Source organism: Vigna angularis, chromosome 1 (genome assembly GCF_016808095.1).
Source record: "Vigna angularis cultivar LongXiaoDou No.4 chromosome 1, ASM1680809v1, whole genome shotgun sequence".
In the NCBI taxonomy this organism is placed as follows: Eukaryota; Viridiplantae; Streptophyta; class Magnoliopsida; order Fabales; family Fabaceae; genus Vigna; species Vigna angularis.
In genome coordinates, this window is record NC_068970.1 from 11,395,524 (window position 1) to 11,419,438 (window position 23,915).

General features: G+C 34.0%; 2 protein-coding genes across 12 annotated transcripts; both read left to right on the forward strand.

The window, feature by feature from the left end:
* The first annotated feature begins 3,024 nt into the window (after window positions 1-3,024).
* LOC108342333 (ubiquitin-like domain-containing protein CIP73) lies at window positions 3,025-20,294 on the forward strand. 11 transcript variants are annotated; one of them, XM_052871447.1, is made up of 17 exons: window positions 3,025-3,209; window positions 4,849-5,410; window positions 6,763-6,888; window positions 7,331-7,448; window positions 8,147-8,227; window positions 8,910-9,037; window positions 9,124-9,192; window positions 9,358-9,519; window positions 9,646-9,715; window positions 9,804-9,979; window positions 10,130-10,294; window positions 10,378-10,449; window positions 10,526-10,655; window positions 10,743-11,138; window positions 12,352-12,743; window positions 13,107-13,181; window positions 19,793-20,122. In XM_052871447.1, the coding sequence occupies exons 2-17, from the start codon at window positions 5,369-5,371 to the stop codon at window positions 19,799-19,801; spliced, it is 2,211 nt and encodes a 736-aa protein (XP_052727407.1). In that variant the 5' UTR covers window positions 3,025-3,209; window positions 4,849-5,368; the 3' UTR covers window positions 19,802-20,122. The 11 variants fall into 11 exon arrangements, 8 of the variants coding, with proteins under 8 accessions (XP_052727407.1, XP_052727406.1, XP_017435583.1 ...); XM_052871446.1 differs by having other exon boundaries at window positions 5,283-5,410; XR_008246386.1 differs by lacking the exons at window positions 3,025-3,209; window positions 4,849-5,410 and adding an exon at window positions 20,153-20,294 and having other exon boundaries at window positions 6,727-6,888; window positions 19,793-19,864; window positions 19,947-20,046.
* A 1,593-nt stretch (window positions 20,295-21,887) lies between these two features.
* Window positions 21,888-23,443, forward strand: LOC108334088 (40S ribosomal protein S11). Its single transcript, XM_017569729.2, has 6 exons — window positions 21,888-22,028; window positions 22,127-22,167; window positions 22,262-22,362; window positions 22,827-22,971; window positions 23,052-23,141; window positions 23,225-23,443. Exons 1-6 carry the CDS (start codon window positions 22,017-22,019, stop codon window positions 23,313-23,315), a joined length of 480 nt encoding a protein of 159 aa, XP_017425218.1. The 5' UTR covers window positions 21,888-22,016; the 3' UTR covers window positions 23,316-23,443.
* Window positions 23,444-23,915: the final 472 nt, after the last annotated feature.

Below are 23,915 nucleotides of genomic sequence, written 5' to 3' on the forward strand. Positions count from 1 at the left end.
GTTAAATTGTTCTTCACTTGAGATATTTTTTGTTTCTATTTATCGTTAAAAAATTAAAGTTACTAAATGGTATACTATTGAAAAAATATGCTTAAACCTTAAAAAATAATTAAAACATAGTAACTTATTGAATCTGGGTTAAATTTATTTTCAAAATTAAATATCTCAAATAAAATTATAGGATTGAAAAATGATAAACCAACTAATATTTTTAATTATACAAAAATAAATAATTTATTTCCTAAATGCATATATATAACTTATAAAATAATATTAATAATTTCAGTACTATTTAATTCGGGAAAATTAGTTTTTCAAAAGTTAAAAATAATAAACACTTATTTAAGATCAATAATGTATAAGCAAATACTAAATGAAATGGTCGTATTATTTATTAAAAAATAAATGTTAAATTCAAATAATTATAACAATTTTAAAAGTAATTTTACATCACAAAATATTTGAAAAATAAATTTTAAATATAATTATGGTATATTTTAATATAAATTGTTTTATTAATAAATAAAAACTCTTGTTTTAAATTTTCCAAATCCTCACCGACTATAAAAAGACGATTGTGATCGTGTCTCGCTTAAAATATCAATCATAAACAAAAAATTAAATCACCAAACAGAATCAAATATGTTAAAACTTGAATAAAAATATAATAACTAAAGTGACTCCAAAAATAATAGCGTGAAATATATAAATACATAATCTTAGCTCAATTGTTCTTCTTCTACATATGTTTGGATCAAATATACAAGCCTTGGGCTGTATTAAACAAGCTAAATCCGATAGGTGTAACAATGTTTGGGCAATTGCTTTTTGCAACTCATCATATTTCTTTATTCACCTCGTATATAAGGAAAATACTTAAATATTCTTTACTATTGCACAACACCACCAGTGTCACGGTGGCTGTCTTTCCCACCATTCTCGTCGTCACCAGACTCCTACTTTTAGAGGAAGAAGAAAGAAAATGATAAAATAACTCATTCTGAAAAGCTTTTTTCAGAAAATATTTTATATATTTTGGAAAAACAAATTCCATATGTTAAAAACATATTCCATAATATATTTAACACGTTTTGAAAATTCCATTTCAAAACTCTTGTTCTAAAATTCCTTGCCAAAAAATTTCGTAAGTTAAAAGTGTGCATAAAATTAATATGGTAAGGGTTGATTATTTTATATCCCCATGGTATAACCTATGTTTTTTAAAACTTTATTCGTTTTTAGTTAGACCATAATTTAGAATCAATCTGCAGTCAGTCTCAAGTTAATGAAATAAGACAAGTGTTTAGTTCATCCAACAACAAACATAAATAATCACAAACAGATCAAATGAAAACATAAATAAATATACAAGAAGTAAAAATATAAAGAATTATAATTGCTTATACATAATCTCAACACGAGAGAGTTCAACTACTCATATAGTATTGTAATGAAATAACAACAATATCTAAACTTGAGATTTATAATAAAAATATATCTCTAAAACCTTCAAAGTTATATTCATACTCTATTACTACATATTTAAGTATAAACTCAATGTTTAAAATGAGAATACGAGATTTGTATTTATACACTATCCAGAGCGGTTCTCATCTTTAGTGCTTCGACTGCAAAGACTTAAGTTGTGCAATTTGGGCTTGAACGGTAAAAGTTGCATTCCATATTTTTTCAAAGGTAGGTGATTAATGTTTTCTTCTTATAAGGGTTTTCTTAACCGTCTCTGTGGTGTTTGACACCATTTATACTACCTAGTCCCATAAGTCATAATTTGTCAATATTTGAATGATTTTAACCAAATTTTTTTATTTTTTCATTTTAGATTTTTTCCATTATACTTAAAGTTGAAAAACAAGCTGACTAAATATCAAAGTTATTTTAAAATTCACTTTGGATGGTATACAAATAACACATAGTTTTTGGTTCATTATAGTTCAACGTAGTTCAATTCAGTTTATCTGAACTAATTTTCAATTCAGTTCAATTTAGGCAATTTATTTTTTGGTTTAGTGCATCACTAAAAACTGCACTAAACCAAAAAATAATTTGTCTAAATTGAACTGAATTGAAAATGAATTCAAATAAACTAGTGAACCAAAAATTAGTTTGTCTGAACTGAGTTGAAAATTAGTTTAGATGAATTGAACTATTTTTTGTTTTATCAAACTGCATTAAATTGCAATTTGAATTGAATTGATATGTATCTTAACCTGTTTCTAAAGTGTGTTAATTTTTAACTAAACTACATTAATTTTTAATTGAACTACACAAAATTTGAACCAAATTACATTAATTTTGAATTGAATTGCAATATTTTTTGAATTAAAAATTTATAAAAAGTAGTATTTACCCACTTCATTCATGATATATATTATGTCATAGATAACAAAATTAAAAATTTTATACGAATTAGGTCTAGCGAAAGATTGAGATAAACCAAGTCGAATAAAATGTCAAAATAAGTCAAAATCAAAATTTGTTCAAATTGAACTAATACAGTATAGTCGAAACTTTTAAATTTGACAACTCAACTTAAAAAAAATGAAAAAAAATGAATTGGAACAAATTGGTCCTAATCAATTAGTCTAATTTATATATTAAAACTAAACTGTAATTTTAAAAACTTTCAAACAAGTAAAAAATTTCAAATGAATTAGATTTAAATTAATGAATAATAAACTCTTTTAGATATTCAGCTTTTCAAAATTAAATTATAAAATAACATAATTCAGTGTGAAAAATTCAAATTTTTTAGTTCAGTTAATTAATAATCAGTATAGTCAATTAGTTTTTTCCAAACTAATTATGATAAACTTTAAATGAAAAAACTATACGTTAACTTCGTAACTGCTAAAACTCGACAAGACATAACATAATCTTGAAACGCAGATTTACATCTACTAAATTTGAAAAATAATATCATTTCTTCAAAAGAAAGAAAAGTAAAATAAAATAAAACGGCGGCGACCGACTCATTTACCTTAGGACAAGTCGATACCAAAAGGTTGGTCACAATCCAGTGCTTCGGGTTGCAGAATACAACTCCATGCACTCTACATTGATTCATGTGAAAGATCCTTTGTGGAGTGCGAAACAGAGCGGTGAAAGCGCCAAGGCTGCAACACCCACTCCCTCCCTTCAATCCCTAATTCCCCAACTCCATCACTCACTCCTCAACCTTCTGCTCTCAGGTAGATTCATTCTTTATTCACTCTCCTTTCTCCGCTCATCAACTCTCTCTTTCGTTTCCTTTTCTTCTCCGATTTCGGGTTTCGATGACAGTCACTGTTTTCTGTGTCGTCCGTTTCCGATTCCCTCAGTGACCATCTCATCCTAGGGTTACAGCTTTTTCTTGTCCAATTCTTGGTAACTGTTTATGTCCAATTATTTGCGACTCGCAACTAGGTTTTCAGTTACACCCCGAACGCCTCCTCACACAACGTTATATCTGTCTAAGAGAGTGAAATTAGGTTCATGCATTTGTTTTGTTCGTGATAGGATTGTTTGGGCGATCTGCGTTTTGTTACAGTGTCTCTGTTTGCTTAATTATTTTGATATCGTCGTGTGTGAAGTTTTGATATACTCTAGAACCAATCAATATCTATGAAGTAGTTCCTGTTTTACCCTATCTTAAGGCAATCTGCAAACTGAATACCTGATATGAAATCGGTGTTTTCTTACTTTTTCAATTTTTGGATATACATTTTTATTTGCGAGATGGGAATGTGCCTGGTGTCTTTCGTTTGGCGTGTGTGACATTGTGGCTCGTAAGTTTACTGATGTGTGCTGATAAGAAACGAGTTGAACTGTCTGACTTAGGAAGGTATCGTTACGTAAAGGGGATTTTTTTGGTTTGCATTTCTTTTTTGTGGCTGGTTTCATTCCTGTGGTTCTGCTTGTTGTTTTATCGATTATTTTTTTATTGCTTCAAAACATTTAGATGGGTTGCATGCCATGTTTTTATTAATCCTGTGAATATAGGTAATGGTAAAGGTGTAACTAAGCCAGAATTACATATCTCTTAGAGAGTGCCGAATCATACAAAGTGAAATTTGAGCTGCTTGGTTCTGTGTAACAATAGGCTTCCTGCACAGGTTTTATTTATCCATGTCATCTATATTTTCTGAAATCAATATATTCTGAAAATAGGCTATACATTCTTCTGGGTCAAGAGCTCTTCTATCATTGTGACAACCATTCTGTTCTTTATTACAAATAGGCTTCTTTTATGATTGCTCTGCTGCACTGCAGTCAATACCTTCCATTTCTTCATGCAATCTTATATGTTTGAAGCTAGCTGTTCAAACATATTTAGTGTATTAATATATACATCATAACTACATAAAATGATCTTTTAATGTTGTCAAATAACCGTTATAATGAGGCTATTTTTACCCTCCGCCATCATTATTTTGTCAATGGAGGCCCGCTTGCAATGGCGTGTTTATATGCTAGAAGTTTTGACCTCCAGCTATATTCCACCATCTGCAATTGATAACCTTTCGTTGTTACATAATGCCAATGGCATTTGTCTGTTTGATACAAGAGAACAACGAGGAAATGATTTACGAAAATAATTCAAATTTCTTTGTTTTAACTAACAATGTAGTTTTTGCTGTGGATGTATTTACTTTGGCAAAGTTAAGAAAGCTCATCTCTGAATGAGTTGTTTTTTAGATCTGTATTTTTGAATTACACTGCCCATGCTCTAGAGTGAAGATAAAGTGTTCCTACTTAACTCTTCTTCAGCTTGAGTTTGAAGTTGTGCTTTAAGCTCAGTTTACTGGGATTTTCCATCTTTCATCTGCTATGCTGTTGTGTTGATGCAAGGACTGGACCATATGGGCTGGGTTGTACATGCAGAATAGTGTTGGCTCTTATTCACTCCTATCAGCATGGATTTTAGGCATAGTAGTCAGTCACACACAGTAGTTGGCAGAATTGTGCTGGTGTTGCACCCTGCCGCTCATCTAATGGCCATCACATTTTTCCTGGTCAAGGGAGTGTGTTTCTTAGCCAAAATCACAGTTGGAGCAGGTGTTACATTGCAATGATGTTTGTTACACGGCTGCTATGATATGGCAGATTTTTGCGAACTGCCATAGGCAATTCATGAAGGGAGGCATGCTATTGTGTGGCCATAGGCTTCAATGGAGTGTTTATCTACTTGAATTTTGGTCTTCTGTTATTGATAACATTGTTACACAGAAGATGTGTAGAAGCTCAACTTTGCCCCTGAAACCAGTATTGTTTTGTGGCTGCAGCCCCTTGCACCTTCTTCTCTGTCTGTGATCTTTGTCTTCTGTCTCCTTAGAAGGCAATTGAATCTTTTACGGGGGGAGATGCATACATGCCAGGGTCTTCGGGTTACACTGGTACAGTAAACAGAAGGGTTAGTGCTGAGGCAATTGGGTCAATGGGCCCACATGTATTGTTCTTTTTAATTTTTTGGTTTTGGTTTGCTGTATGAGTTCCATTTGATTTCTCTTATTTATTTATTATTTAAAGGATAAAAGTATTATGATAAGCTGAATAGTAGTATTGATAAACTAATAATAATAATGAGTACATACGACAACAACAATAATAGCCCTCATATCCATGACTTTTGTTGGTATTTACTTGTATACGTGTCTCTTACTAGTTCTTCGTCTTAAATTGACACTGATTATTCAAATAGGTGGGGGTAAATTGATGAGCTCAGATATTAATGAATTAACCATACATGCTTTGTTCAAGACACTTTGAAATTATTTTTTGTTAATTATGAATGTGGTGAATTTAGAGTAATTTTTATCATTATTGAGAATGTATATGTATGTTGATATACAAAAGTCAGTAGTGGTCAACTGTTATACCATGTTATTCAGGATTAATAGTTATACTTATAAAAGTGCTTCTGTTATAATAAGTTTGCTTCAATTGGTTAGGGCCTTAAGGGCACTTTCCAGTAGTTCTGATATGAATTTCTTATAGTTCTCAAGATTCTTTGTTATCGATTATCTAATAAATTACTTAATGAATATAGACTCCCTTTCTATATAATTCAAAATGTTTATGATTTCTCATTGAACAAACACAATCCAATCTTATTTGTCAATGTATCGTATCTTGGTTTGTCTAACCTTTCTTCTGGATGGTCTTCTCTTCCCAACCTAATGGGGTTGATGGAGTAGTCTCAGCTCCGCATTTACTGGGTTGCAATACAACTCGCATTTATTTATAAATAGTCTTCCCCCTCTTATCTGATTACCTTTTGGACTGGACTGGTTCTCCATATCAATGGTGTCTTGTGATAAGATTTTTACCCAGGCAGTTAGCAAGCCAGCTTTAGTGTTAATGGTGTTTTTTCTTTTCCAAATACGGCAGTGTACACATCTTTCCACTTTGTATTTTTTATTGGTTTGTCTAATTTTTCTTATGCGTCAATGTATCATAGCCTGGTTTGTCTATTCTTTCCTCTGGGTGGTCTTCTCTTTCCAACCTAGTGGGGTTGATGTAGTCCCATATTGGCCGGGTTACAACACAACTCCCATTTATAGTTGTGGGAGCCAGCTGGAGTATTGAATGTGTTTTTGTTTTTCCCACTATGACAGTGTACATTTCTTTCTATTTTGTATTGTTTTATAGGTTTCACATGATTTTCTCGATAATCATATATCTTGGACGAAGAAAGAAATATTGGCAGACCTTTTTATGGCTTTTATTATATTTTCATTTTATAGAGTATTACGTGGTACGCAGAGAATGGGAAGTAATAGCACTGAAAAGATTCCAATCAATACCAGTGCTGAAAGTTCAGAAACCACTATTGAAATAAAGATTAAAACATTGGATTCTCAAACGTACACCCTCAGAGTGGATAAACAGGTGTTTCTTTGACTGTATAATCTTTCTTGACTTGTTTTTTGAATTTCTTGTGAAGACATTCTGTTTCTGTTTGTAAATCTTGCTTTGTGCACTGCCTTGCTGTAGAAACATGATAATTGATAAAAAGAATCAAGGCTGTTTGTTTTATTACAAGAAAAAAATCTTTTATGAAAAAATTTAATAAATTATAATAGTTAAATAGGCTTTTCAAAATAGGCAAAAAAAAATATAAATATTCTCCAAAGCATGGAAGGAGTAGCTTCTGAAAAAGTTCCTGAATGAATTGTCAATAAAACCACTTTTTTTCTAATATGTTTGGTTTTTAACGCAACACTGTTTAAGATATATGATCATAAGGCTGCCTCTTTGAATTACCTGACAACTTGCTTGAAGATCTGTTTCTAATTGTCCTTTTCCTACAACAATATACCCTGTCCTGCAGATGCCAGTCCCTGCCCTGAAAGAACAGATTGCTTCTGTAACTGGAGTATTATCTGAACGGCAACGCCTAATTTGCCAAGGAAAAGTTCTGAAGGATGATCAGCTCCTGTCTGCGTATCGTATCCTGTTTCTTTGTCTTTCCACTGTGTTGAAGGACTCACAAAGGAAGCCAATGTAGCATTTAAAGAGATGCTATCTTGCCCTTAAGTAGTTGTTAGTTATGGAGAGAAGACTTGAATTTCAGAAATACAAAATGATATGATATAATATGGTGTTTCCTTTATTTTGTGTTAAGCTTGTGTTCCTTTTACTTGTCTGGAAAAGGGGCTGTGTCCTTAGCTTCCGTAGTAATTTTTTAATCCTCTTTGATAAAATTTCTTGTGTGTTTGTAAAACATATGATCCGTACTGTTTAAGTGTAGTAGTCAGTATTGTGATCAATAATTTCGTCAAGAGTTTAGATTTTGAGGCAAAAAGGCTGCAGCACATAAAAGTCAGATTGCTAAGAGGAGACACTGCCATCACAATAAAATTTTCCATTGAGTGGTGACTTTTGGCTTTTGTGCCAAATTACTCGAACCTTTACAGAAAAGTCTGAAGTTGAAATATAGGCCTATCCACCCATGTTATAATTTGTTTGTTGTCCAAATATATTAATATTATCTCAGTAATTAATGTTATGAACAAAAACAAAGAAGCACTCTTGTGGATGATTTTGTTAGACACAAAAGCCATGCTGTCGTGTCAAAGAAGTTTTGATGCTGTAACTGCATCACTATTTTTTCATTCAAAATGGGTTTCCTCCTTAACACAAGTAGATGTTGAAGATGGTCACACCTTGCATCTGGTTGCGAGGCAACCTGACCTACCACCACCAGGAAGTCTGCCCAATCATTCAGGTTTGACGTGATTATGTACAGTATTATCATTTGCTGTTGTAATTTATATGAAAGTTATGTGCTCTAGTTTAGTAGGATTTAGAGTGAAGGTTTCGTATTTCTTGTTGTAGCAAATCTCTCTTTAAGTAGAAAATTGGTGAAATAAAATATACTCGGTCTTTCTTGCAAAGAAGATATTGTTATAGCTTGAAACTTGTTTGTTTGTTTCCATTTGACACCTAATTAAAAGCTTGTCTGGGGGAAACATGAATTGTAATTAATTCAACCAGTAGACAAAGTAGGTTTTCGACTTTTTAATTTCTTTTTGCCTGGAGAATCAGGTAAGATGATCAAAACACCATAATAGTGCCATTTATCTGGTGCACCTGCAAGAATTAAACTAGGTAAATAGTTTAGTTTTACAAAATTTTTACCTAATTGCGTTGGAAAATATTTTCCAAGAGCATGCCTCATTTGTGTAAGAAGAAATTTAAGAAGTGGTCATCTTGTTTGATAATTTTCCATTTGGGCACTGGCAAATTGTCACTATTATTTTTTTTTTCTTGAAGGGTTGTTTCTTAAAGGGGTGGGGAACTGGGTGAGGAATTTTCTAGTTGATCTTGTCTTCTGGGTTACCTTCATTCTCACCTTTAATAAAAGGAGATAAGGTATACTGACCTCCATACTTACCTCCATTTTGTAGTGACTGAACCGAATTCAAGCTCAAGCCTGACAGGCCTCAGTCACAGTAGTCAAGTAGCCCCTGGTGTTTTTATTGAGACTTTCAATGTGCCTTTTCAGGGAGATGGAGTTGCACCTGAAATCAATAGGGTATAATTAAAATTTGAACAATAGGGGACACATTTAGGGTTTTCTCTTTTGGTTGAAAATTTAATTTTGATCTCATTCCTGTGCAGATCGTTTCTGCAGTTCTAGGATCCATTGGACTTCAAAATTTTGCGAGTGGTGAAGGGATTGACGTCAGGGTAAATTCAACTTTCCGTATATTAATTCTCTTTCCATTGGGTATTGGAGTGGTATAATGAACATATGATGTGTGACCAATAAAAAATGGTATTTGCTTGTCTTTTTATGTGAATATTCATCTGAAACACTTTCCTTGACAACTGGACATATTGGATTGAATGAAGGAGCATGATTCCCAAGGCTCTGGGAGAATTTCAGGCTCTAGTGGGATATTTGATTCATCTCATCCTCAACCCGAACAATCGGGTTTTCGGGTTTTGTCTGATAGATCACGTAATGCCTTTGGAGCTCCAGCGACAGTATCTCTAGGGTCTTTGCAGCCTCCTGTATGTGCTAAATCTTTATTTAATTTCTTTCAGGTGTACATATTCTTTTATATTTGACATTTTGAGTATTTTCCTCTCTCGTTGACAAGATATCAAACAATTTATTTCTTAAATATGACTTTGTAGGTCATTCCTGATTCTTTGACAACTTTGTCCCAATATTTAAGTCACATAAGCAATGAATTTGATGCAATTGGTAAGCATGCCATGTTGAATCTAATAGTTATCCTTCACTGGCTTCTGCTGCATAATTGTTCTTTGAGAATGACACATTTTACTTGCAGTGAGAGAAGGGGGGAATATTGCCCAAGCAGACGAGGCTCAAAGGAATGTAGAAACTAGACCTGTTTCTTCACGTTCGGGTTCAGTTCTAGAAGGGTTTTCATCTCCGACATTGTTGGCAGAGGTTCTGCTTTCTACCAGACGAATGATTGTTGAACAAGCAGGCGAATGCCTACTTGTGAGTTTTAAAACATCCTATTAGATTTTTCTTCTATGTTTGCGATGACTTTCTTCCTGCACTGTTAACAAATAGGCATGTGGTGTTATATAACTATTTTCTTTATTCTGCTAAAGATAAAATTGCCATGTTCATTATATACTTCCACAGCAAATATCAAGGCAGATGGAGAATCAAGCGGATGTAACTGATCCATTGTTGCGGTCAAGCATTCAGTCTAGGGCTTTGAGGACTGGAGTTTTGTTTTATAACCTTGGTGCATTTTTACTCGAGCTTGGTCGCACAACGATGACACTGCGTTTGGGTCAAACATCGGTAGGCATGGTTTCCCACCGTTGGTATCTTGTTAGTCAATTGTTAGGTTTGTGGTTCTAAGTACTAATTAACTTTGTCTGCAGTCTGAAGCTGTAGTTAATGGAGGGCCTGCAGTTTTTATATCCCCAAATGGTCCTAACCATATCATGGTTCAGGTACTTTTGTCTTTCTATCTATCGTTCTTGTCATGACAACTGTACTGCTTTTGCTTATTGACTTGCATGGTTCCAGCCCCTTCCTTTTCAACCTGGAACAAGCTTTGGCGCTGTTCCTGTTGGAGCTGCACAGTCTAGCTCAAGTTTAGGTAGTGGACTTGGTTCAAGCTTTTTCCCTAGGCGTATAGATATACAGATACGACGAGGTACAGTATATATATTTTTTAGTTTACTAGGTTCTGTTGCTTTGCATTATGTTTTTAACTTACATGTAGCATCATTTCTATTATTAGGTACCTCAGCAACATCATCCAATACCACCAATCAAGAAGAACGCAATGATACACAACCTGCCTCAGTACAAAGAAATCCAGGTGAAAATCCTGTTAATCAGGCAACCTCCAGGCGTCCAGATGCTTCTTTTTCTGGGGAACCAGGAGTAAGGTTAGTGCCTATTAGAACCATGGTTGCAGCAGCAGTACCGGGTCCTGTGGTCCGTCCGCCTTCAGAATCATCTGGTAATTCCCTAGGTCTTTACTATCCAATTCTTGGGAGATTTCAACATGTGTCTTCTGGACATGTAAATAGTGAACAGAGATCTCAACATTCAAGTCAGCATCATGCTGCAGTGCCATCAACTACTGATTCCATGTTGGAAAGGCAAAGCACAGATGATTCTACAAGGAATGGTAATTTAACAATTATCTTTCAATATCTGAAACCGCTGATTGCTTCATGTTACAAGATGATTTCAGATTATATTTGATTGCAGAGTACGTGATCCAAAACTACTTTTTTATAGTTTGTTAAAATAATCAATGCTTACTTATTTTGATTGAAGATGTAGTGCTCGATAGAGGTACTACCCAACCCTCCCATCCCTTATTGTTGACTTTGGATTGTCATTTCATAAGAGAAAACTGGAGTTTGCAGACATCACTGCAATATTGTCACCTCTAATGAATAGTTGACTAACATTTTCATCAAGACCAAAGATTGATGACATTTGTAGCAAGATGGGCACATACTACCTATATGCTCAGCTTGAGGGAAAGTGTTATAATTATAAAAATAAGAAATTGATATTATATAATGAGAAATATCGTTGTAACTATAGAAATAGGGGTTCATTCTAAATAAGTGTATCTAGATTATTTATGTATTATTAGGAACCTTTTATTTATTTATTCCCATTATTAGAGGATATCAAATCTTTTCTATTCATTATATTGATTCCTTTTTGTCAATATTTATAAAGCATCCCTGCTGTAACATACAATCTCAGCTCAATGTTTCTCTCTTACCTAGAGTTTCTATAATTGTTAACAAAATAAGTTGGAAAGAAATAATATAAGTAAAATAGTAATAAGCAAAACCAGACTACTTTATATTTCCTATAAAGTTTAAAGACTTTAATATCCTCATCGGCACTATGATATCTAGGAATATCATGAGATAGAAAGCATTTCAAGTGCTAATTTATTCTTTCCTAAACATTTGATGACAATGTTCCTTTCGTTTCCCCTAAGAGAGATGACTGATTTTTTCAGTAATTTAGTGGGTTCAACTAATTAATTGTCTAAATTTACCGTATCCCGGATATGACATTCTTCCTGATAGCTATGAACTAAAGATATCTTCCATATTATTCTTACGATTGAACGATTGATTAAACTTGCTTTCTAAGCATTTTATTGAATTCAATAGGCTTGATTCATTTTGGCGAGGAAGATGTATTGCTACTTCCTTCTTTTACTTCTACAAACCTTCTAAAGTCACTACCTTTGTTTATATAACTCATGGTTTACCTATTTTGCCGGTTATAAAATTATCTGATATATACTTTAAGGATATGAGGGATAAATTTGATTTTAGTTAATTTGCCATTGAACTTTGTTGTAGTAGGATCCTTATCAACTCAAAGCACAAGACCGGAGCCATCTAATTCTCGTGTTGTAAATATCAATATTCTGGCTGCCAGTGGACCCCAAAACAACCAAGAACCTGAGCGACAAATACCAAGCAGTGTACTTCAGTTATTAAGGTCACTCTTTCCTGGTGGAGAAATTCATGTGGAAGATTCAAGTGTACAAGGAATAACTCCAGGTTCTGACTCAGATCATGCTGCAACATCAAGGGGGGCTGCCCAAGTCCCCGAAGCACAACCTAATGCCAGTGAAGAAGGAATATTTTTGTCAAATATGCTCCGTGAAATCATGCCAGTCATATCTCAACAAGTAGGGTCAGAGGGAAATCCTTCAGAAGATCATATGGCTCAAGCTTCTTCAACCCAGGTGTGCAGACTTAATTGTTTGCTTTCCTTATTCTATTTTTTATTTGCTTGATTACATTTGTTATTTGTTCAACATCAACTACCAAAACCTCTCTCGCACATTGTGAGTGCTTCTTGACTTTTGACACACACGTAGGGAATATCATATTTGAAAGATTCCAACTTTTTTATCCTTCAAACCCCCCTGGGTGTCACTTTCTCCAAGGTTGCTGAACAGATGTAATATAGCAAAAAATTCAGGAGACTTTTCTTAATATTTTTTCTTGCCTTGTTCAACCAGATTATGTCTAGTGAAAATTGAGTATTGTAACTGCGTCTTCTATGAAAAAAGAGAAAATAAACTGATCAGCCTATGTGCATGCAGGTTGAAACTGATGTCGGGACATCACGCAGACCGAGTGATTCTGACTCAAGCCCCCCAAATCCAAAACGTCAAAAGGTCTTTGTTTTACTTTTGAGTTTTTAAACTGTTCCTGTGCACTATTTATTTAAAACCTCAGTTTGGATTAGCATCCCAGTTCTAGGATGGACTGCATGTGCGTAGAATTAGAACTGTTAATAAATGACAATAATACTACCAAAAGCCTATTCATTGGGTCAGGTACATGAGTCTAAGGATGCCCGTTTGTTTCTGTTGTAAAGAATTCTTTAAAGAGGCCATTTAATTATATATACTTTCTAATGGTTTCAATTGAAGAGTCGTTACTGATCTACCCCTGCCTCTAATTATTTGGCTATCATGTCATTTGATGAGCTCTTCTAATGAAGATTTCTATTGGTTTTATTTTCACATACCTATATCATCCTAGGTGTGATTCTACTGCCACCTTTTTCTTAGTAAATATCACTCTTACTTCCTCTCCTTCGTATTCCTTTTAGGTATGTTAACTTATAATTATGCCTATGAAATTTTCTAGTTATCAGAACATTCTATGTATTTGTATTGCGTTATGAAATTGATAGGTTTAGTGATAGAGTTTATACTAGGAGAAACAAATAAGGAGGTAGTTATAACCTCCTTTTGTTGTAACAGGCCTAACATACTATTGTATATGTAGTCTGTGATTAGGTTGTTTAGTGTTTTGGAGAGTTTTGATTGTTAGGAGGGAATGAGTTAGGAGAGAAAGGTCCTCTTGAAAGACTTTGGTTCTTTGTACATTGTTGTTACCTGTTTCTACTACACTGGTAGGGAAAATTGATCATAATAAACATAGAAGAACTGTTTAGTATTCAGAGCTACTTTCTTGGTCCTTAGGGTAGTGGTGTACGAGGCTTATGGTTAGCACCAAAATGGAAGCAAGACCAGAGGCGTTGGAACACATGTTTCAAGAATCCATGTGCACAGAGATAGAGAGGAGAATGAACAACATGAGCGTATGCAACAAGTTTGGTCTGACATCTCGATGATTTCATAGGCAGACTACCCAAAGCAAAAGGAAAAGACACCACTTTTGTAGAAGTAGACAGATTTACCAAGTATGCTCACTTTTTTGCTTTATCACATCCCTACCCAGCACAAGAGGTGGCTCAGCTTTTTGTGAATGAGGTGGTAAGATTACATGGGTTTCCCTCTTCAATAGTTTCAGATAGAGACCAGTTATTTCTCAGCCAATTTTGGAAAGAACTTTTTAAACAAGAAGGGACTAAGTTGAAGTATAGCAGTGCATATCACCCACAATCAGATGGTCTGACCGAAGTGGTGAATTGCTGTCTTGAAACATATTTAAGATGCATGACAGGAACTCAACCTAAACAATGGCCCACTTGGCTACCTTGGGCTGAGTTTTGGTTCAACACCAACTATAGTGCCTCTTCTAAGATGACACCATTCAAGGCTCTATATGGATGTGATCCACCGCTCATTTTGAAAGGCACAACCATTCCAGCTAAGGTGGAAAGTGTAAATCACGTGCACGAAGCAAGGGATGCAATTTCAAAATCGTTGAAAGATAATTTGTGCAAGGCACAAGAGCAGAATAGGCTTCAAGCTAATAAACACAGGAGAAATGTGGTTTATCAAGAAGGAGATTGGGTGTTTCTCAAGATTCAACAATATCGGTTCAAATCTTTAGCGAGAAATTTAATGAAAAATTAAGTCCTTGCTATTATGAACCTTATCAGGTTGTAGAACGTATTGGCCAAGTTGCTTATAAGTTGCTTCTACCAGAACTCAGCCGCATTCATCCAGTTTTTCATGTTTCCTTGCTTAAATCAGCAGTGAAAGCAGTGCAATCACCTCAGCCTTTGCTCCGATGGTGTCTGAAGAATATATGTTGGAAGTCACTCCAGAAAAGTTGCTTGACACTCGTCTGAATGCATAAGGTGAATTGGAAGTTTTGCTCAAATGGAAACAACTTCCTGAGATGGAGAATAGTTGGGAGTCTGCTGCGGCTATCAACTAAGACTTCCAAGATTTTCACCTTGAGGACAAGGTGAAACTCCTAGGGTGGGGTATTGATAGGTTCAGTGGTATAATTTATACTAGGAGAAATAAATAAGGAGGTAGTTATAATCTCCTGTTGTTGTAACAGGCCTAACAGAGACTATTATATATGTAGTCTGTGATTAGGTTGTTTTTAGTTTTCTGGAGAGTTTTGATTGTTAGGAGGGAAGGGAGTTAGGAGAGAAAGGTCCTCTCGAAAGACCTTGGTGCTTTGTACATTGTTATTACCTGTTTCTACTACATTGGTAGGGCAGATCGATTCATAATAAACATACAAGAACTATCTTGTACTTCTTAATTCTGGGGGTCTATCAGAAAGGAACATGTTTAAATGCATACAGAGTGGATTTGTTCAAGAGATTTTCTAAACCACAATGATTAAGCTTATTGGGTTTGATAATCTTTCATAGCGTTAGTTCCATTCTCCTTGCTTCCTAAACGAGGGGCAGAGGGGGTGAGTAATTACAAAATTCAAAGGCATTCCAACCCTTAAGTGGGTGAAAGCTTCAGTATTAGAGGTTGTATAAGAGGGAGTGTGAGTGCAAACCTGATATCTGAATCTCTTTCTTTCTAAGGATGTCCCACGGAGTCTGCCATTCTCAGTCCATGTGGGATCCTGTTGGATCATCCCCAGTATGGTTTTCAGGGGAGGAAAAAGTTTTTGATTGTCTTGTTAGGCCCAACCTGATATGATCTAGAATAAGTGTTACTGAGCCCAATAAATGTAAGGCCCGAGTACCTAAATTATTCAAAGACTGTTTTTAATTAATTAGATACTGGCCTAGAGAGGCTCATTATGCCATATGTACGATAGTTCCTACAGTTTGAAGGAAATGAAATATCTACTACCCTTTACATTTTTTGTCTTTACTTTTCTTATGCGTATTCCTTTTATAGGTTAATTTGTAGTGCTGCTTAACATTTTTGTTGCTTCCGTCCCATCCACCAAGGAGACCAATCCCTAAAAAGCATCCATGACCTTTTGTAAGCCATGCAGTCCCCCACATGGAAGCTCAAGGCAGCTGTCATCAACTACTCCAACTATCTTTCCACACCATTGCCAACTCTCATGAAACTTTTCTATCAACTTAAGAATCTCCAACACTAGGTTTTACTGCTTGTATCCATACTTTAACCAGCCAATCACCTCCAAACATGACACCCTCACCTCAACCACAACAACTTTACCTCCCTCTCTATATGTTCTTACCGGTCACCACTAATCCACCTTTGTCATGCATTACTTCTTCAGGCTTTCCAAAACTTTGCTCCCTTCCATCCCCCAAACAACACACACACACACACACACATCTCCACTTGACCACAACAGCTATTCCCCTTACACACTCCCCTACTTCATCTATAACCTCAACACCCTCAACAACCACCCATTGTTGTTCCTACAACCCTTCCCTTTTCTTCCTTTCCTCAACCTCCATGTTTCTTCCACCGTCCCAAATTTCAACTAGCCTACTCTGATGGTCTAGAACCCCTTGATCAACTTGTTCAAACATAATAGTTTTTTCCTTCTATCTGATCTCCCTAGACCAGAGCCTTAACATGGCCTATTCATATGGAAAGGTGATGTCTTTAGTTGGTATAAATGGATGCACCATAACTCTCAATTCACTACTTGGTCATCCTTCACTCAACCATACACTGTGACTTCACTTTGTCCCCTCCTCTTTGAAAAGATATGCAATAGAGTACTAGGTCTACCCATAGAGGTCATTCTAAATTGTTTCATTTCTGGTTTAATCCCCGAAATGCGCCATGAACTTGCTATCCAAAAGCCATTAGATTAGCAAAACTAATTGTGGCCAAAATTGAAGATTCTAAGCCTGCCCACAACACTAACTCCCACACCCCTACCATTAGCATTCTAATAGCAAGAATGTTGAGCACTACTTATGCTACAATTGTATTTACCCAACTCACAAGTGCACCCACTCCCGATTTTTTATTTTAATTGACGATGAATCTTTTGACATCGATGACATTGATGATGTGTCTTCCCCTTTGGTCCCTAAACCCCAAACTCCCCCAACCTCTATTACACTTACAACACTCTGCGGAAGCACTTGCTGGCCAACATTCTCTACAAATAATACACAGATAGGGCCCATTGACAACCTTCTTGTCACTTGCAAATGCCATTTTACTTAATACCCATTGAGGGTGTTGATGTCATATTGCTTATTGATTGGCTACACAATCACTCCACTTTACTGCCAGTTTTGCTATACCCAACATCTCCCTCACCCATTCCAATACTATTTTTACCCGCCAAGATGACTCACCTTCCAAACTTCCACCAATCTCTTTCCGTCGGTTGTGCAACCTCCTTCGTAACAAATTTATTTCCTCACTTCACGTCCTCACGATTCAATCTCTACACATTACTCCCATAACACCCTCACCCTCCAATATTCCACTCCCTCCCATACATCACGAACCAAACTTCATATAATTCCCATCTCAAGTTCAATCTCTCATAACCACTCACAATTTAGTTTTTTTCCTGCTACAAGGCCTTACACCAAAGCATCCCCATTATCACCCACACTTCCAGAGAGATATCATCTCCTACATCATCCGCGATATGTTAATGAAGACATTGTTACAGGTAGCACCAACTCTTTCTCTTACTCTATTGATGAACTCCTGGTTGAGTTATATGCTGTTACAATTTTTTCTGAGTTTGATTTACACTCGGGACTTCACCAAATCCAAGTATTTCCTGAAGACAGACATAACAACCTTTCACACATCGGGTGACCATTACAAATTTTTGGTAATGCCATTTGGCCTCAGAAATAGCCTTTCTCTTTTCAATCAGCTTTGAGTGATTTACTCAGGCCACATTTACACCAATTACTCCTGTTTTTATACACACACACACACACACTACATTACAGTCCTGATTATCTCTTTCATGTCATACACTTACACTTAGTTTTAAAGTTATTATCCTGTAATCAATTTTTTTGTGAGGTTCTTCAAGTACAATTTTGCATCAATTCAGTGCACTACTTAGCACACATCATTGCATCTGCAAGTGTATCCTCGGATCAAGACAAAGTTCAAGCTATATACTCCAATGGTTGGAGCCACACACTTATGGCATTCAGAGACTTCCCTTGCCTCACTGATTTATACTGTCCTTTTGTTTCCCATTACGCCTCTCCCTTCACCAATCTCCTTTGTTCAAGCTAAATTATATGGACCATCCACAAGCATTTGAAGAGTTATAGAATCAAATGGCCAAATTACCTTCACTAATACTACCTAATTTTTCTAAACCATTGTGTTTGAAACTGATGCCTTGAGTTTTGCCATCAGTTCAGTTCTAGATCAACATGGACCTCCCTTGGCCTTCTTTCGTAAAAAAATGTGTCCACGTATTCGATTAGCCTTTGTATATTCTAGGGAGGTTGATGCCTAACCAAATTTGTCAACAAAATGGAGACTATTTTAAGGCACCCTTTCCAAGTACAAATCCGAAAGAGTCGCAATTCTCTTTTAACTAAAGCAGTTCAAACTCAATATAAAAATTGAACTTCTTAAGTACGGGGATTTCAGTTTTAGATTTTCTATGAACTTGGAAAAACAGATCTTGTGCTGGATGCACTCTCCAGAAAATTTTCTAGACCCATCTTCACCTCCATCTCCTCATCGGTTCCCCAACACTTTACCAAGCTCCATCAATTTTCACTACCACTATACAAGGCAAAATGTTAATGGGCAAATACACCTCCACTATCCTCAAGCACTTCAACTGTGCCAACTCATACTGTTACCAACTTTTACGACAAATACTCCCCAATGGCAGAAGATATTGTTACCGAACCCAGTAAACACAAGATCCAAACACCTAAATGGTTCAAAGATATGTTTTGATTAATGAAATGTCTTCCTTTTTGAAGCATATAGAGACCCATTAAATGCAATCCTGTCCCCAATGTTATACGAAATAGTATTCCTAGTATTGGAGGGAAATGAAAAATTTACTCTTTTCTATTTTGTCTTTTTAGTTTCTTTTACATATTCTTTTCCTGGGTTAATTTGTAGCGCAGCCTGACAATAAGCTATCGAAGATGCTTTATCTGAACATCAGAGTAGATTGTGTTTATCTTTTAATGAAGACCCCATTGCAAATTGTTAAAGGTTCCACGTTGACTAAAAATAGTCAAATTATATATAAAAGAGAGTAAACATCATCTTATAAACTGATTCTGTAAAGTTTCATAAAACATGAAATCGACATTGTAAGACATTATTGTCATGGTGAGTCTCTACAAGTTTTGAAGTGTGATATTGAAGTATAAGCTGCAGTGAATTTTATCTACTGGTAATTATGATCTCTGGATTAATTTCTGAACAAAATCTTGTCGACAGTTTTTCTCTTGTTTATACAGATTAATGATTGAAGGTTGATGTTTTTATTTGCCCACACTGTAAGTTGTATGGACGTTAAATGAAAACATGGGCGTTAAGTATCTAATAACATTTCTGCAAAATGATCCTAATGCAAGTTTTGAATTAATTTTCGTTACAATTTCAACTACAACTGCAATTTTTAATAATGTCATGGTTTCTTAATGCAGATGGAGTGAAATAGAGGGTAATGTTCAGTGTGCGGTCGTGGAAGATTACCATCACGAGAAACAGAATCTGGGGTGAAACTCAAGATGTCAATATGGTATTAAGTTCATTCCTAGTTTTTTATATGAAGCGTGATTTCATTTTCTCATGCTGTAGACAAATTTTAAGAAGACTGCTCTCCGAATTGTGACAACTTGTACGTTACTGGCATTGGAATTGAACTTCCCCTAAGTTCGGTTTATTATGCTTGGAATTGGTAATAGAATTCAACATTAGAATTGAGATTAGTCATCTGATAAATTAAATTTGGCGTCCTAGAGGTCTTTATTGAAGAACTGAATCAAACATTTCTCCATTTTTAGGAATAATTTTCATTTCAAGAAAGCAATAATTGAGATGCAGGTATACTATACCCGTTCTAGTTACCTTTTTCCAATAGTTGCTATTGGTCTGTATGTCTTAATATTGCAGTAATCCTTTTATTTAATTTAGTGGTTGCCTGAAGTAGGACATTTCTTTTATTAAACCATCAATTTATAGTTATAATGTTATTCTTTCTTTAATCTGGTTGTTAAAGTAAAAAGAAAATAATAGAAGAATTAGAAATAATGTGAAGTTATTTTCTAATTATTAATAGTTCTTTAAATTAGGATTTACATTTGTTTGACACAAGTCAATAGGGATTAAGTTTATGGATATTCATTATTTGTAAAATTACTTGTATAATTTTGTTACTTTAAGAATTCTAGTGAAAATTTGTATGTTTTGTTATTTTAATTTAATTATTTTTCCTTTTGCAATACTGCGATGAATATATTGTAACGAAACGTCCTTCATAATAACACGATTTTGCATAATAATTCTGAATATATGTTTCGTACATGTAATAAACGGTTTGATTTTAAAAATGCAAATATCGTAAATCTTTAATGTCATGTCATATAAAAGAACATAATTCAAAATTTTTAAAATTTTAAAAACACAATACACCACAAATTTTATAATGATTCAATAAAATTCTTAAATTTATCAAAAACTCAAAGCATAATTAAACCTAAAAATAAAAAGAATAAAAAGCATAATTTAAGAATTATTTGTTATTTATATTTTTTTTAAGATTTAACAAGTTTTAAGGATTATGACATTATATTTAAGAAAAAATAAATAAAATGATTATGCTCGTATCGTAAATTGTGGCTGGATGGCTTAATAATTGATTTTCAATTAAGTGATTTTTTAAATAATATTTTTATTATTTATACACTATAAACATCTTACTCATTACCATTTGTATACCACCGTCATGATATAACATTCATTTTCAAAATTATTACCAGTGGAAGCATTTATATGTATGTATATTTGTTTATTTTTATCATAAACAAAGTTAAATTATTATTATAATTATAAAAGTAAATATAAATAATTTTTATGATAAATAGTTTTTATTTATTTTTTAGATATTTTTTTTTACAAATAAGTATTTTAATTTCAAAAATATTAAAATTTAAAGAAAAAAGTGAAATAAAAATAAATAATTAAGTTTAAAAATCACTTGAAAGGTAAATTTGATAAAGAGTTATTTTAGTTTTAAAAATAATTTATTTTGCAGAGTAAAATTAAAAGAATATTATGTATATTAAAAATGACAACCTTTTTATATAATAATATAGATAATTATTTAAACATAAAATTAATAAATTCTAGTTTCAAATAATAGTTACCAGCCGTGAAAAAATATGTAGTGATATGAATTAAAGCCATTTTCATGAAATCAAACTCGCTTATTTTATGTTCTTGTTCTTGTTAGGGTTTAGAGTTTATTTTTATGTGATTATATTTTTGTCCTAACTAGCAAAACCTAACTAATTAAGTTATGTGTATACAGAAATACAAAAATACTACTAGTAACTCATAATTTACGGATTTGAATTTGTATACCTAAGTTTACACATATAAAAACTAATTTCACCATTGATTTAAAATTTAGAACGCAGTAAGTTTAATTTATCAACTTTTTAATTAGTGTTTAAAATGAAACTAATTATTATTTTTTTTCCCAATCTCAAGCAAATTAACAGCCCACTTTAAAAAGCCCAGAATGGGAGATCTCAACAAACAAAAGCAGCCTTTTCTATCTTACACCAGTGAGAGAAGTGATTAGGGTTTTTGCGTGGGCTACTCCAACCCTTTCGCCTGCCGCATTCTCCGTGCAATCCCTCTACCATGGCTGAACAAGTACGATTGTCATTCATTTTTCAATTATTTGCTTTGTCAATTGTTCTTAGTCCTTCTGTGGATCTTCCGTTGATTTTGTTTTTTAATTTGTATTGCAGACCGAGAAGGCGTTTTTGAAGCAACCAAAAGTGTTCCTCTGGTAAGCTATATGTAGTTGGAAGAACGATTAACTTTGTTTTCCACATTGTGGTTTTTGATGCTGAATAGTTTTCTTATTTTCCTCGCTTTCCCAGCTCGAAGAAAACTGGGAAGGGGAAGAGACCCGGGAAAGGTGGAAATCGCTTTTGGAAATCCATTGGACTTGGATTTAAGACTCCCAGAGATGCCATCGAAGGTATCTTTCCTCCTCTCTCTTTCACGCTTCTCTATTGTATAATGTTTGTTCTTTAAGATGTAAATCTATGCGTTATTGTTTTATTAGTTATTTTTCTTATTATTGTAGAAGGGAAATTTTCGGATGCGAAATATTTTTGAATTAGGTTAAAATTCCCCGTCCTTTACGAAGCCCTCTAATCGATGATATTCTTTATATTATAGAAGTTCATTCCTAAGTAGGCTGTTGGTTGCACTGTAATGATTCTTGAACAAGCATTTCATGTCCAAGTCGTCTGAATAATATGCATTTGCCTGGAATTGATAATTGAAATTTTTGATGAGAATGATAAATAAAACTCTTGACTTTTGGTATGTCATATCATTGTCTAGATGTGCTTCTGTTAGTTCATATGAAAGGATATGGTTAATTCTATTGTCTAAATCGGTCATTTAGACATCTCCGACTCCTTTGATTTATTACAGGGACCTACATCGACAAGAAGTGCCCCTTCACAGGCAATGTCTCTATTCGTGGCCGTATCCTTGCCGGAACATGTCATAGTGCTAAGATGAATAGGACTATTATTGTTAGGAGGAATTATCTCCATTTTATTAAGAAATATCAGAGGTATTATCGTGCCATGTTTTTTTAATTTTTTTGTTTATGATTGGAGAAATTTAATTATAATTGATTTCTTTTATTTAAAGGTATGAGAAGAGGCACTCCAATATTCCTGCTCATATATCACCTTGCTTCCGTGTGAAGGAAGGTGATCATGTCATTATTGGTCAATGCAGGTGAGATTTTATGAAAGTAATTATTTTCGGGTATTGTATTGGTATTTGTATCTGTCTGGTGATTATTTTTACCACTTACGCAGGCCACTCTCCAAGACTGTGAGGTTCAATGTGTTGAAGGTGATTCCTGCAGGGTCTTCTAGCGGTGCAAAGAAGGCATTTACTGGAATGTGAGCTTTGATTTCCAGTCTTAGGATTTTGTTATACGCTGTAGTCTTTGAATACTATCATTGTATTTTTTGAACAATGTAGACTCTTTCCTGTTTTCGGTATATTTATTTTAGTGTTATTTTGTGTTTAAAGTTGGAGAATTGTTTAGACTGAGATTGAAAGTTTTGCCCAAATTAATTTTAAACAAATATTTTTGCCAGAATGCGTTTGTCATGGAAGTGAGATTATTAGTTTAGACAAGATATTTAGATTAGAATTCAGTAGTACTTTAGTGTGTATATTAGTTTTGAATCTCAAACAACATTTGTTGTTTTATTAGCCAAAATTTTTTCATCCACTGATGTGAACGGTGGCCACCAAAACTAATATTTCTTTGGATCGTGATATAAGGGAAACATATGCTAAATATTTAGTTACATTAATTCGCCCAATGATTTTTGAAAGAAAAAAGATATTTTAACCCAGATTTTTTAACAATATTTTGATGTAGTCTGTGTTATTTTCTTATTAGTTTATTATTTATTTGTTATTTTGTTGATATACATAAAACCCGATGAAACAATAATGTGATTGTGTTAAAATATATTAAAGAATTGTGTTAAC